This window comes from Carassius gibelio, chromosome B4 (assembly GCF_023724105.1).
Source record: "Carassius gibelio isolate Cgi1373 ecotype wild population from Czech Republic chromosome B4, carGib1.2-hapl.c, whole genome shotgun sequence".
Classification (NCBI taxonomy): domain Eukaryota; kingdom Metazoa; phylum Chordata; class Actinopteri; order Cypriniformes; family Cyprinidae; genus Carassius; species Carassius gibelio.
The window spans coordinates 19,386,542-19,400,871 of NC_068399.1; the positions used below are offsets into that span (position 1 = coordinate 19,386,542).

A 14,330-nucleotide genomic window follows, 5' to 3' on the forward strand; every position below is an offset into this window, starting at 1 on the left:
GGTGAGAGTATGTAGATAAATATTAACCGAACAAATAAAAAATGCAGCCGGTTTCAAATGATACCTTACACCTTTGTATAAAAAAAAAGTTATAGTGCTTGATAGATTACTTACAAATTATAATCGGTTGGATTACATGAAGAAAGTTGAAGCCAATAATGAAATCTAGAAATATATCATAAAATATCATAAACCTTACAGTAGAGAAGTGAAACAAGAGCTTGAAGCCCAACATTTTTTAAACCTGGATCTTGTGAAGGTGAAGAATTGGTTGCTAGGGAACAGGTCTAGAATGCATAGGGGACTGACATATCACACTTTATACTGTATATGATTTTACAATGTAGAAGAATGTGACAATTCAGATGCACAAATGAATGTGTCAGGAGGCAACAGTCTGGTCTTTCATTGCCAGCCCGAGGGGATTCTGGGAGATGGATGACGCAAGAGTCAAGTCAGACACGGTCCTGTCCGCTGTTACTCGATCAATGGATCTATCAGTCAGGGATCTTCTCAGCTGAAAACGCACACATGCTTTACGCATCCAGCATCTGTGTGATTATGGAACATTACAAAGACTCCAGTGACGGCATGAAAGTAACAAAACCGGAGAAGATGCAATCCGGATTAGAAATTGTTCAATAAAAAAGAATGAAGAGGGCATATCCACGCACTACATTTTTCTTAGAGGAATAGTTCGCCGTCTCTCACGTACATGGCATCTTCCAGTAGCACTGAAATGCAGATTTGAGCATATTTCTATCAGATATAGCCTCTTCTCACACTCACCTGTGGGATTTGACACATCACTGAACGTTTCCATGGATAGAACACATTCCTCGAGCTGAGAAAATAAGCAACCTTTTTTTGTATAACGGTGGTCAATGTGACAGATTTTTTTTAAGTTGTAAATAAAACGAAATGATTACATTTTACAAGAAAGTAATATTTCAGTCTTTATACTTTAAAATGTCCTGTTTAATTAAATGTTACTTGCTGTTTCTTTCTGAAATTTACCAATCATTTCTGAGTGAAAATAATTTCTTCACCATTTTTCAGTGTATACGTGCTGTGTCTTTTATATTTCTCATTGGTTTACAAATAAAATATATCTAATGTATGTAATTGCATAGTTGACAGGCTGCAACATTGAATTACAAATGGAATAAATTGTAGATATACATACCTTCTAGCCAAAATAAACTGATAAATACTATCACATTTTTGGATTCCCAACAATAGGTGGTCTTTATCATTACAATGAAAGAAAATAGTTTATTAAGTGAAAAGACAATCTAACAAATTACTTCAACGTATCTTATTTGACACCTTTAGAGCGAGAAATCTATGAAACTCAAATCCATGAGAAAAAAATGGGGTTTAAAATGATTTATTTCTCTTCATAATCATCATAGAATACAGTTTTAAGGTGTTCAAGCCATTAAAACTGAATCAACATAGTTATTATTACTTAATAATATTATAATTGTATATATTAATAATAATATATTAATAATAATATTAATTTATTATATATATATATATATATATATATATATATATATATATATATATACATATATACATATATACATATACATATATATATATATATACATATATACATATACACATATATATATACATATATACATATATACATATATACATACATATATATATATATATATATATATATATATATATATATATATATATATATATATATATATATATATACATATATATATATATAATATTTTCCATCCAAGTGTGCATGGAAGGAAATAAAAATGTATACTGATGCATTCAAACGCAATACACAAAATCAAGGATCACTTAGACATTAGTATTTTCATAATAATTCATGCAAACCGTCTTTAGTATTAATACGACAGCAATTAAGTGCTTTCGAAACATTGTGTGCAGATTCTTTAAAACATCAGTGCTGCTGGACCCCTTTGTGGTCTGACACATAATTTCAAGGTTGATCATTTGAATGTAAATAAATTAAAAAGTTAGGTTGAAAATTATTTACACATACTTTAGTCTGTGCATTTAGCAGCTCTCCTCATGCTAACTACAGTACAGTCAGAAAGACTATTACTACAGGTTCTCGAGGGGAGAGGCTACACAACAGCAACTTTATCCTATTGTTAATTAATCGATCAAAATAACATAAGTGCATCCCAACAAATGAAAAGCAGCAAATATAAGTGCTAGCTAGTCAGTGCTGTCACTAACATTTCATGCTTTCAAGGCTCTTCGTTTCAAACAAGTTGTTCTTACATTAAAAATAAAGCCTTGAAATCAAACCTTTTCAATCTTCTTATGTGCTCGTCAATATGAGGCAACAGACTTGATTCCCTGTTTTAAACTGTCATATGGCAACAGATTTAACACTGTATTAACTGTAGTGCACAGTTTACCTTGTTATATGATAAACAGACAACGGAGAAGGTCAGTGGTTGTGCTAGTGTGGTTTAGAGTGTGAGTTTCAGAGTTTGGAGCAAAAAGCGAGGTCATCGTACATGTTAGCTTTGAGCTGGGCCCATTCGGCTAGTTTCTGAACGATGCCCTTTTCTTGAGTGAGAACACTAGCCACTTTCTTTAACTTATTCTCGTTACGCTCCAGGTACCGCCGACCCTCGGCCTGCAGGAAGTCCAGCCTCTCCTGTCTGTTTTCGTCCAATGAGATGTCTTCACTCATGTAAGGGTTAAAACGAAAATAAGTGTTCGGGGGGAGGAGGGCGTCCAGCATAGTGTGGACCTCTACAGTAGAAGAACAAGAGGTTTACATAGTGAGTGACAAACAATAGAATAATAGCAACGTTTTATTACTGATTTATTATTTTTATGTTTGATTATGTCATATCATGTTTCATTATTTAATTGTTTTTTTATTTGTTTTTAATTGTATTTACCAATAAAAAAATAGATAAGTTATTATTTAAATTAAATTAAATTAAATTAAGTTGTAAAAAAATGAAAATTTATCTTTATATAAACTCTTAACATCAGACTGAAATGATCAGTGACCTTGTTAAAAATTAAACTTAAGCTGTTCGATTCCAACTCTGGGATCCTATGGGATATGCAGAGCTGTAGGTGCTACACAGCAGCACAGAACGACACCGGGACAGCTGACAGATGTGATCATGTGACCCCATCATCTCACCTTCAGTGTCAGTGGCGCTGCTGATGACATTGGTGAGTTTGGTCTTCAAGCTGGTATAAGTGCTCGAGCTGGTCTTGGCTACGGTTTCGTATCGGCCTGTGCCCAGAGACACCACACACTCCACAGGCGTGTTGGGCCACAGACACTTGCTCTCATGGATAGCCAGAGCCGTAGGGTTGTTGATCAAGAGACCACCGTCCTGGATAAAATAAAAAATCGATCAAATGTTAACAACATCACAGCCAGGTATCAAGTGGGAAAGCGACTCACAAGGTTTGTGGGTGCTCTTTCACAGCTGGAGAATCTAAAATATAGTGTTTAAAATAAATGTTCAGTTTCTGCCAAAATAGCTATTCTATTCTTGTTCAAAAGCAAGGCTTCTTTTTGGAAATCTGGGTTATTCTTTGAAATACTAGAGGTATGACATAAAAGAGGTGAATTTGCATTTCTAGCTGATATGATTAAGGGAATCATCACTGTATAGTATAATGGACGCAGGATCTCTCTCCACAGGAGACGTGGGTAGATGTGTTCATTTCGCCTGACGCATCTGAAATCCATTTACTTGGCATCATCTTTCTCTGTTTCCATGCCTCCTTTAAGGAACACATCAGAGGAAACAAAATGAAATCGTCTAATAGACAGCATCCCCTCATTTCTCTAGTATGCCCTACATTTTAGTGTCACGGATGCTGATGTGTATCAGTGAACTGCAGGCTGTTTTCCGAGTCCAAAGATAACGAGTTATACGTCATCAAAGCAATCCAAAGATAATTAAAGGGATATTTCACACAGGAATTAACATTCTGTCGTCATTTACTCCTGCTCATGACTTTCAAAACCTGTTTGACTTTCTGTCTCATGTAGAACACAAAAGGAGATGTTTGGTATAATGTCCAGGCTGCTCTTTTCCATATAATGAAAGTAAATGTTGTCCATGCTTGTCAAGCTTACGGTTCACTCTGTTACTCTCAAAAATCACATTAGAAGACTTGGAACATGATCCAGGAGTCATTTAGACAATGATGCTTTTATACTGTTATTTTCAGAATGAAAAAAACACTTTGTAACGTGGTTATAAAAGTTAACTAAAACTTACACTACAGTTAACTAACAATTCTCAATTTTATGTAGTTTAACTAATGTATCTGTACTAAAATAACAAACTAAAACTGAAAAAAAAAACTGCACAGACTATTAAAATAAAATATATATATTATAATTTTTTTAACTATTAATAAAAACTACAATGCCATCTCAAAGATACTATTAACACTGCTTTGTAAGTACAAGAGCAGCATGAAAAACTAATTTTGTGCTCCACAGGAAAGAGAAAATCATATTTCCTTAATGGGATGAGTCAATGATGAAAGATCTTTCATTTTTGCGCAAACTATTCTTTTAATGGAAGTCTCCATGAATCAATCAATGAAGAAGAAAAACAAACAAACAGTTGAGGACTGACTTCTTGTTTGATGGTAGAGAGTCCTTGAGGAGAGTATGCATAACAGATTACAGGCCTGGCATGTGGAGAAGAAACTGAAGAGCTATTCAGAGAGCAAGAAAGAGAGAGAGAACGAGCGAGAGATAGAGAGAGGTTCTGCCGTTGGTGGCATTCGGAGTCCGTGCATCGAGTGCTCTGTTGGCAACAGGTTTTAGAGCCAAGAGCCTCCACTACATTTGCATTTTAATTCATAGACACATTCATCCCACACAGTAAAAACATACATCAAAACATCGCACAGCAGCTTCGAATGCGGAATTATGGAAAGATTAACCTAGTGAATGTGCATTAAGTGGGTTAACTTGGCCCTTAGGCCAAAAAAAAAATATTTGAATCAGCTACACGGACTATTAGATGAAAAATGAATACCATCTAAAAATGGTTCATTGTCATCGTGTTCGTCAATAAATTAGGCCTTCCCTGAGGATAATGTCACTCCAAATTTCCCATCTAGTGTTCTCCAAAGAACATTTGACCACAAAATGAGGATTATATCTGATGGATGCATAAAAGCATCAAGTAAGGCAATGGTACTGTACATAAGAGTGTCTTTATAAAGAAAGGGAAGAATCTTTTTAAAGGAAGGAACATTTCTTGTTGCACCATAAGACTTTGATTTGGTGGACAAATGTTTTCAACTATTAATAAAAAGTGAACAACATTTTGTTGAAATATTCTTTTTATCTACAAATAATAATAGAAGATTATGGCAAGCGACTTGATAATCATTTCAAGAATTATATTCTTTTAAATAATGCTTCCTCCCTCATTATGATATTAGAACATTTTTTACTTTTAACTTTAAGCACAAACAACAAAAAAAAGTTTCAAAATAAATGTTATTCCATAAATTAATGTCATTTGAATAAATTAATAAATATTAATAAATGTACATTTAAAAAATCACATCATTTACTTGTTATAGAATAAAGAAAATCATTATATATTAATTATTAGGAAAAAAATATAAAAATGTATTTTAATTCAGAATCTAACTGTATTTTTTAGGCTTTTTAATAAATTCAAATATTAAAATATACATTTATAAATGAACAGACAAGAAATAACGTTATTTTTTAGTTTATGCCTCAAAAAATAGAAATGGATTGTATTTTGAATATATTCTGAGTAAATTCAAAATTATTTTTACAAAAATATTATTTAAAATAAATATTTAAATATTTATTTAATAGTAAAAAATATTTTAAAAAATCATTTATTAGTCACAATCCTTCAGATGCTGTTTTATCCCACCATTTCTAATAACAGGCCCATCTTCCTATTGACCTCCGAACTCATCGGACTCTGAATGAATCTGGGCATTCATTTAGCTTGGTGACCAACAGCTTTATTGGCCTTTTTGGGACAACAGGGACATTGTGAAAAGCTGTATGCGAACTTGGTGGGTGTCAATAGGCAGACGGACAGAATGACGCCTTCCTGATGGCTCAACAGACACCGCTGAGGGCTACGATTCAACATTAACGTCTGCCGCTTGGCTGATGAAATCTCAGACTGTGAGGGTGTGCTCCGTGTGGCAGCGCTGGGACCGTGCCAGTTTGAGCTGGATGAAGACAGGCAGAGAGGCAAAAAAACCTGACAGCTACTCCAGGGTAATGCAGACACATAACCTACTTAAAAATCATACACTTCCCTTACAAAACTAGTTTGTGTATCCACAAAAATCGATGCATATTGCAAATACGCAGCCAACCTTTAAAGCTATGATGAGATTTTGAGAAAAGTGAGTGGAGTCTAAATAATCTCTCTGGCATCAATCTCTTCAAACAGCAATCTGAGAGCCGAACTGAAGTGCCCTAAGTGACGGCACTCAAGAACAACACTAATGAGTCTGAATGTGCGGCCCTGATGAGACAGTACAGGAAATAGCCTGAGTGCATGTGTGTGCGGAGTTCGCTTCTCCTCCCTCTTCTTCTGACAAGAACCTAAAAGGGTTTGTAATGATTTTCAATACTGCAAGATGTCTGTGCAAGGATGCCGTCACAAATAGTCAGAGCACTTGGATCTTAACATGTTAAAAAAGTCCCATCATAATAATTAGCCTCCAAAACATAAGGATTAGGAATGTAATGCAGAATATGCAGACCGGGCTTTGCGTGCTTTACCTGGTGGAGGTCATTTCCTAGTACGAATTCCTGGAAGTATCCTGGAGCAGCGGAGGATGCTCGAATGGCCTGCCACATTTTGTGCTGGCAGCCGCCCAAGTAGTGTGAACGAACCCCTGGCAGGAAGTTATAATTCCTGAAGACATACGCCTTCAGCGGCAGGCCTCTGTTGACTATGGTGCTCACTGCTGACACCTAGAGGAAGCATTGAGGGATTTATCTAAACAGTTCAAAGATGACTAATGCCAATTTTTTAAACAAGTATATCTTCAAACCCACCTTAGGGCATTTAGGGGTCTTGGAAGTCTCAATCATCAGTTCAGAACCCATTCTTTCCCTGTTGAGAATAAACAAAACTTTAAAATAAAACATTAAACGAGCAACACATTGTACTACATTCACATTAATGTATAATATCTCTATTTAATTTAAAGTTTATTTCAGTGTTCTTAAATGTGTCTCTCTACCTGTCATTTTATTATTATGCTACTCTATTTTTTTTAAATTACTATTTGTTTTTGCTTTAATTTTAGTGTAGTTTTATATGTGCCTCTTCACTTTTATTATTTGATTATATTTATGTAATTATATTATTTATTACCATTATTACTTTTTATTCAAAAGTAATATATATATATATATATATATATATATATATTTTTTTTTTATTTTTTAAATAACTTGATTTAAATGTGTGTGTGTGTGTGTGTATATATATATATATATATATATATATATATATATATATATATATATATATATATATATAAAATAAAGTAAAGAAAAAAACACAATACAATACAATAAAATAAAAGGTAAAAAAATAATAATAATAAAAAAAATAAAGCTTTTTCCCATCATTGTCTTACTTGAGGATCTCTTCCCAGATCTGGCTGTCATAGTACGCATGGCTCCAGCCCATTTTTACCGTGCCCACAATCATGTTCTGTTTAAAGACATCGGATCCCAACTTCCGATAGAGTTCCTCACACTCATCCAGAGGGATCTGGAACACACCCAGCATAAAGGCCAGGATGGCCCCTTAGAAAAAAACAACACAGATTTAAAGGAAGTTTCATGTCTATATCTAACAGACATTTTCCAAGTAGTTATGAAAACATACCTGTACTAACTCCACATATGTAGTCAAACAGCTGGTAGATGGGCTTCCCTGTCAAACTCTCAAGCCTGTGCAAAGCCTGTAATGCAACCAAACCCCTGCAAAAAGTGCATCAAGTTACAGACCTGCACACACAGCATTTCACTGCACATATAGTGTTCATTTTATAACAGGAAACATAAGGATTCACTGAAACAAAATAAAAGTTCAAGACTAGTTGACATAGCTGATATCATGCACATTAACTATTTATTTTTTTTTATTTTTTTTTTACATTTCAGGATGTAAAAACGTAGGACATTTTGTATTTGTGTGTACAAAGTATACATAAAATATAAACACCTTGTCACAGTTTATGTTTTTCACTACTTTTAATAAAATTTTAGCTTTTTTCTGCTCACTTAAATTCAAAACACTTAAATTTAAATATCCCATATAGTTTTTAATTGATAATTATATATATACATATACATATATATATATATATATATATATATATGTACACATAAACATATATATATATATATATATATATATATATATATATATATATATATATATATATATATATACACAAGACAGACACACAACTACACATTTATATATATATATATATATATACTTTTTTACTTAGATTAAGTAAATATCACATTCACTACTGTGACTTTATTTTATTTTTAATATACATTTTATTTTATTTTTATTCTTAGTAAAATCATGACAAATTTCCCACGATGATGGACAACAGCTAAAGGGATTGCAAAACTGTGTCAGTTCTATTTTTGGATGACCTAGTTTTAGGTAAATTTGGGCTGACCTACTTTTAACTTAAAGCACTTTGACAATCTGTTAACTTCAGGTTAATCATTTTCCCCAGCTGTCATGTGTCTGTCACCTGGTCCCTCCTCCATCGATGGAGAGTACACGTATCCCTCTGCCTTTGACCGGGTCAGTGTAGCCCACCAGGGCCAGAGCATGTCTCACTGCAGCCTGCAGATTGACGTCTCTCGCCTGCCTCAAACGCAGCAGACACGGGATGACCTTCTCCTACAGCCAGCGAGAGAAAGGAAAAGATGAAACATGGAGAGTTATTGACGGAGATTACAATGTAGAAAAATCAATACGGATATGGCAGATGGTTGGACACAAACGTACAGTGACTGCCACCCCTCGGGTCTCAGGAAACTCCAGCAGGTGGAAGCTCAGTTCCTCCACCCTGCTGATGTTGATCTTCACATCAGTGACTCGCTGAAGACTCTTGACCAGTGCTCTGGTTCGGTTATCCACACTAACACGTGCAATAATCTACAGACACACAGAACAGTTACATTCAATGATTTCATTCTAACCAATGTGTGAGCTTCTAGCAAAGGAAAGATTGGGGTGATAACTGACCCCAAAATCAAAAGGAAATCATTATAATTGGCACAAAGGCAATGGGCAAAAGTTTATACAATAACTGTATTATAATTTAAACAAAATAAGAGAGATCATACAAAATGCTTGTTATTGTTTATATAGTACTGTCCTGAATATATGTGTGCACACAAGACAAAGTAAAAATAGATTAAATTATTAAAATAAATGTATAATTTTAGCTCTCTTATTTCGTTAAAATTATTCACATTTTCACAGATTCTTTCGAATGCCACTGTACATGCAATTGTGTTCTGCTGAATAAATGTAGCACAATTAAGTCTTTTTTTGGGTCCAATAATTTTTTTGTATTGCAACAATAAAAAATAATAGATATATAATAAATGACAATATTTAATATTTAATATTGACAATATTTAATACAGTTTAAACGCATATATATATACATATATGATTGTCATTCATTTTTATATAAATGTTTTTTATCTTTAATTATAGAAATTATATATACATATACACACACACACATTTTTCAAACAATATTTCTTTTTTATCAAATACAGATTATAATTTAATATAAAACACAGTTTATATAATTATAATTTATTTTTCAAAACATATTTCATTTTTAATTATTATTATTATTATTATTATTATTATTATTATTATTGTCAGTGATTTTTTTTTTTGCATAAAAGAAAACTACGCCAACTTGTATGACCATATATTATTATTATTTCATTTTGCCAATTTTCGTTAGAGCAACACCAAAAAACTATACAGCAGACCACACTAAAATAACAGAGTTGGTATTTTAGTGGAAACACAAGGCTTTCACTCAAAAAAGATGTCAATGAAGCCTTCAGTTAAAATGACTGATATTAATCTACCTTCTCCCTCTGAGACAGCAGTCTCCGTGCTTTCTCGTCAGCCTCTTTTATCCCCTTGCTTTCTGTACTCTTTGCATCCTTGGACACGGCTAGTTCAGATCCTGAGGTTTTGTCCTTCTCCACTGCGCCACTCTTTGAATCCGCTCTGAACTTTGGGACGAGGGGAGTAATGTAGTTTCCTACAAAAGCCTGGATGCTGGGCCTGGGATAGGACAGGTAATGACTGATGCCTTTCCTTGGCGATATGGGGATGGTTGAAACACCCTCATCCTGGGTGGGTGCAGAAGGGGCTTGTGAACTTGGGACAGAGCCATCCTTGTCAATAGCAGGGGGCAATTCTGGTGTGGATCTATTGGACACAGGCACCGCCTTTATGATGGGATCCTTGCTACTTTTCGGAAGAGTGCTAGATTGGTTCTTAGATGGCGTGTCTCGTGACGTTTTGTCATTTTGTGTGTCACTTCCAAAGTAGGTACTGACATGTTCAGCCAGGTGATTGTACATTTCATCCATGTTGGTTGTGAACGCTGCAGGCTGAAAACATTGCTTTGCAACCGCACTGCTTGTGTTTCCTGCATTGCTCGACAAATTGCTGGCACATTTTGGGGCTTCTTTATGAGGTTCTGTATCTTTTTTCACCTCTTTCTCCCTGGGAGGCTCAGGTGCCGCCAGGGTCATGACAGCTACGGCCTCTGCTTTGGGACATTCCACTTTAACCTCAATAGTTTTGCCCTGGGCGGTGCCGGGTTTGAGGCATGTGATCTTGGCGAGGAAGTCAGTGTTCACCGTTTTACTCACAGCTTTGGTAAAGGTGTCCAGGGTGCTCCTGATGCGCGACATGCGGCGAGGTAACTCAAGGGAGTTCTGGGATACTTCTTGAGGAAACAGACGTGTGTGTGGTTTGGGTATCAGAGCTGCTGAACCCTGCAGAGCTCAGTCAAACTTTTAGGCATTTCACATCCACTTAATAAGGATCCATGATAATACATGAGGTAGGAGATTTTCTCATTTTAAAGGCAACCTGTAATGAGAAAGATTGTTATTGGTTTTTATTAAATTAATAATGTTTCATATAAAAAAAATCAATCATATGTAAGAAACCATCTAGAAAATCCTAAGAACCCTTGAACAACTGCACAGCAACACTCTGTAATCACAATATTTAATATTCAAAGTGAATAAAATGTTTTAAAAATGAAGGTATTTTATGAAGGTATCCATGAACAGAACAAGAGCTTCATTTTCATGATTACTGTATACTCACTACTGTAATAAAGTATCCAAAAATTGTCCTGTTTTTAGTTAATACACAAATTAAAATATAATATTTTATCATATTTATTTAATAGTTTTTATTATTAAAATGTGCATACATTAAAATGATTAGAATTAGCTTACCGACAACCTGTAAATAGAAAGACTGGTATTTGTTATTATTAAATGAATGATATATAATGTTACTAAGAATAATAAATCCAGGGTGTCTAACCACATTATTTATTGTATTATGAAAGTAAAAAAGAAAGTATATTTTGCATAAAGACAATGGGCCTTATTCATGAAGCAAGAGCAGAACGAGTAATAATAACAACATTCTTCACAACAAAATGACTTTACTGTAACAGTAACAAACATCATCCTGTCTAAAAAAATAAAACATAATATTGATAATAATTACAATTATGTGTTTCTAAATGTAACAATATTTCTTTTTGTTTAATATTATAACAATATATAAATAAAATAATAATAATTATTATTATATTATCAAATACAATAGTATTATTAAAAACAAAAACAAATGAATATGATTAAAATTAGCATAGTGATAAAAATACAAAAAAAATTAAATTTAAAAAATTTAAAAATGTACTAAAAATAAAAGGTGTCAATGATTTAAAAAAAAATGAATGGTTTTGAAAATAGCCTTCATTTTCTGCATGCAAATTTTCTTTCTCTCTTGATTTCTCATGCATTACATATTCAAAGACAAACAGGACAAATTAAAAAAGTAACTTAAGGTCTCAAGTTAGTGAACGGATTGTTCTTTTGAATGAGATCTTTTCAATGTATTATTTAATTCAGTTCACAGCACAGGTCTGAATGGTTCATTCATGAGTTAACTCCCAGTGGATAACAGCTCATCAAAGGCTTACATTTTCTATGAATAACAACTTAAACTTTCGGTTTGTTGCTGACACAAAGCTATGGTGTGGTTTTAAAACTTGAAATACAGTTCACGAGTACAATGGAAATACGAAGTCTCCATTCATTTCTACTAAACATGACAAAATAACAACTTCAAGATTTCTTCTGTTGTGTTCCACGTGTCATACAGATATTTAACAATATAAGTGAAAATGTGGTGAGAAAATCCCCAAAATTACAGCGGTATATAGAAGTAAAGTTAGGCTACTAAAATAAATAGTAAAACGTCGAGTTTCAGTGCGCTTTCAGAGTCATCACCATGGAGACCGACGTCAACAACATTTCAGAAACACTGACAGCAGTGGAGATGGACAGCGCAAATAACGCACACTGTGAGCATACAATCAAAAACATCGACTGGATCTCATGCAAAGACTTCACAATCGAGATCGGAGAGCAGCAGATCAGACATTACATGGACACATGGGAGATAGAGCAGCCTGGCTGGCTCTACAATCTGAGGTTTCTCCAGGAGACAGAGCTGGAGTTTAAAACGCACTACCAGTACGAAGCCAAATGGAGCATCCCGACCCCAAGCGCCCCGATCCCGAGAGTCACAGCCAGCGTGTACTTCACCATAGAGATCTCCAAAATCAAACCAGACACACGGCCTGTGGACGTCCACTTCCTCGTCGAGACCAACAGGTCCAAGCATATTCCGGGACAAACGAGGTTCAGGGAGAAGTGGCTGATGGATATCATTGAGAGCAAGACTTTGCTAACGGACACCGTTGACTTTTAATACTTCAAAACTGTTTACAAACGATCACTTTCAATGGAAATAAAGTCAAATGATTTAACTGATGCTTCATAAGGAAACACTGTAGTACCATCACTAGGCACAAAATGCAAACGCTAAGAAGAAGACTAACGTTAGGTCTCATATTTACCATAAGGTGCGTTTTTTTTTTCAGATTAAGTTAGCTCGAATCATTTTAAAAGCTAAATGAATATTACCATAATAATGAATTGTTATCTCTATATACATTGAATATGTTTTTAGACATAGTAATTTGCTGTTAATAAATGGATATTGTTATTCTCAAGAGGCTGCTCTTTGGACCACTGGTGTTGTTTTGATCAGATAAGACTAACGTTACATAAACTAAATAACTTTGAAGAAAAGCCGGAGTTTAAAAAATATTAAGCATAAAAATAAGATGACTTACCTGCCGATCCCTTATTATTCGCTGTCGTTTTGCTAGAAATATCTAGAATCAGAGGCGTATGTCATGAAACGTTTAGAAACAGAGATGACATGACGTGCTCACAGCCAATCAGAGCGCCTCGAATCTCTTCTTCGCTTCTGGTGATTGGAGACATAAAAACAAGCGGGAAAGAGTGCACTGCCAACTACTGGGAGTAAATCAAACAACATAACTCAACAAAAAACTAAACTAAACACAAAATAGAGAGAAAAGGTAATACATCATATTTAGAAACGTCTTATATATCCTATATAATCTTTATAAACAAATAATGATTAGTTATCAAACAAAGTTTATTGTTGCATATTAAATAGCAGAGTACAGTAATACTGTTGTGAAGGGAAAGTTAAGCACACAATGTTACTATTTCTAATATGTTTTGCATGATAAAAGAAAGGATAGTGTTTTTCCTGTGTCTAATATATCTGTAAAATATTGAACTAACAGATAATAAAACAAGTTAATAATAAAATAATTAATTTAAAATGATTATTTTTCTTTGGTAGTTTCTACTCTATATACAATTGTATATGTACGTAAATAATATAAAATATAAAATAAACATTTAGTGAATAAAATGTAAAATAAATACATATTTTAGCTAATAAAAATGATAAAACCACACAACAAAATTACTAAAACTTTAAACTAAAATTTAAAATTTAAAAATGTAAATTAAAACTAATATCTCAGTGATTCTTAAATAACCCAACATGTAT

General features: G+C 33.7%; 2 protein-coding genes across 3 annotated transcripts; one reads left to right on the forward strand and one right to left on the reverse strand.

The window, feature by feature from the left end:
• Positions 1-1,739: 1,739 nt before the first annotated feature.
• Positions 1,740-13,722, reverse strand: pnpla8 (patatin-like phospholipase domain containing 8). 2 transcript variants are annotated; one of them, XM_052555112.1, is made up of 10 exons: positions 13,573-13,722; positions 10,196-11,216; positions 9,084-9,233; positions 8,824-8,975; positions 7,932-8,026; positions 7,678-7,849; positions 7,088-7,145; positions 6,809-7,003; positions 3,179-3,377; positions 1,740-2,772 (listed from the first exon to the last, which is right to left on the reverse strand). In XM_052555112.1, exons 2-10 carry the CDS (start codon positions 11,033-11,035, stop codon positions 2,498-2,500), a joined length of 2,136 nt encoding a protein of 711 aa, XP_052411072.1. In that variant the 5' UTR covers positions 11,036-11,216; positions 13,573-13,722; the 3' UTR covers positions 1,740-2,497. The 2 variants fall into 2 exon arrangements, with proteins under 2 accessions (XP_052411072.1, XP_052411073.1); XM_052555113.1 differs by lacking the exons at positions 1,740-2,772; positions 3,179-3,377 and adding an exon at positions 5,704-6,246.
• Positions 12,468-13,563, forward strand: akap14 (A-kinase anchoring protein 14). The gene has a single exon (XM_052555114.1). The coding sequence runs from the start codon at positions 12,663-12,665 to the stop codon at positions 13,143-13,145; it is 483 nt and encodes a 160-aa protein (XP_052411074.1). The 5' UTR covers positions 12,468-12,662; the 3' UTR covers positions 13,146-13,563.
• Positions 13,723-14,330: the final 608 nt, after the last annotated feature.

Coding starts and splice junctions, on each gene's coding strand:
- pnpla8 (XM_052555112.1), bottom strand. CDS start 11,035: ATGTCGCGCATCAGGAGCACCCTGGACACCTTTACCAAAGCTGTGAGT. Junction 8,976..9,083: donor CCCGAGGGGTGGCAGTCACT/GTACGTTTGTGT, acceptor CGCTGGCTGTAG/GAGAAGGTCATCCCGTGTCT. Junction 7,004..7,087: donor AGACCCCTAAATGCCCTAAG/GTGGGTTTGAAG, acceptor TGCTTCCTCTAG/GTGTCAGCAGTGAGCACCAT.
- akap14 (XM_052555114.1), top strand. CDS start 12,663: ATGGAGACCGACGTCAACAACATTTCAGAAACACTGACAGCAGTGGAG.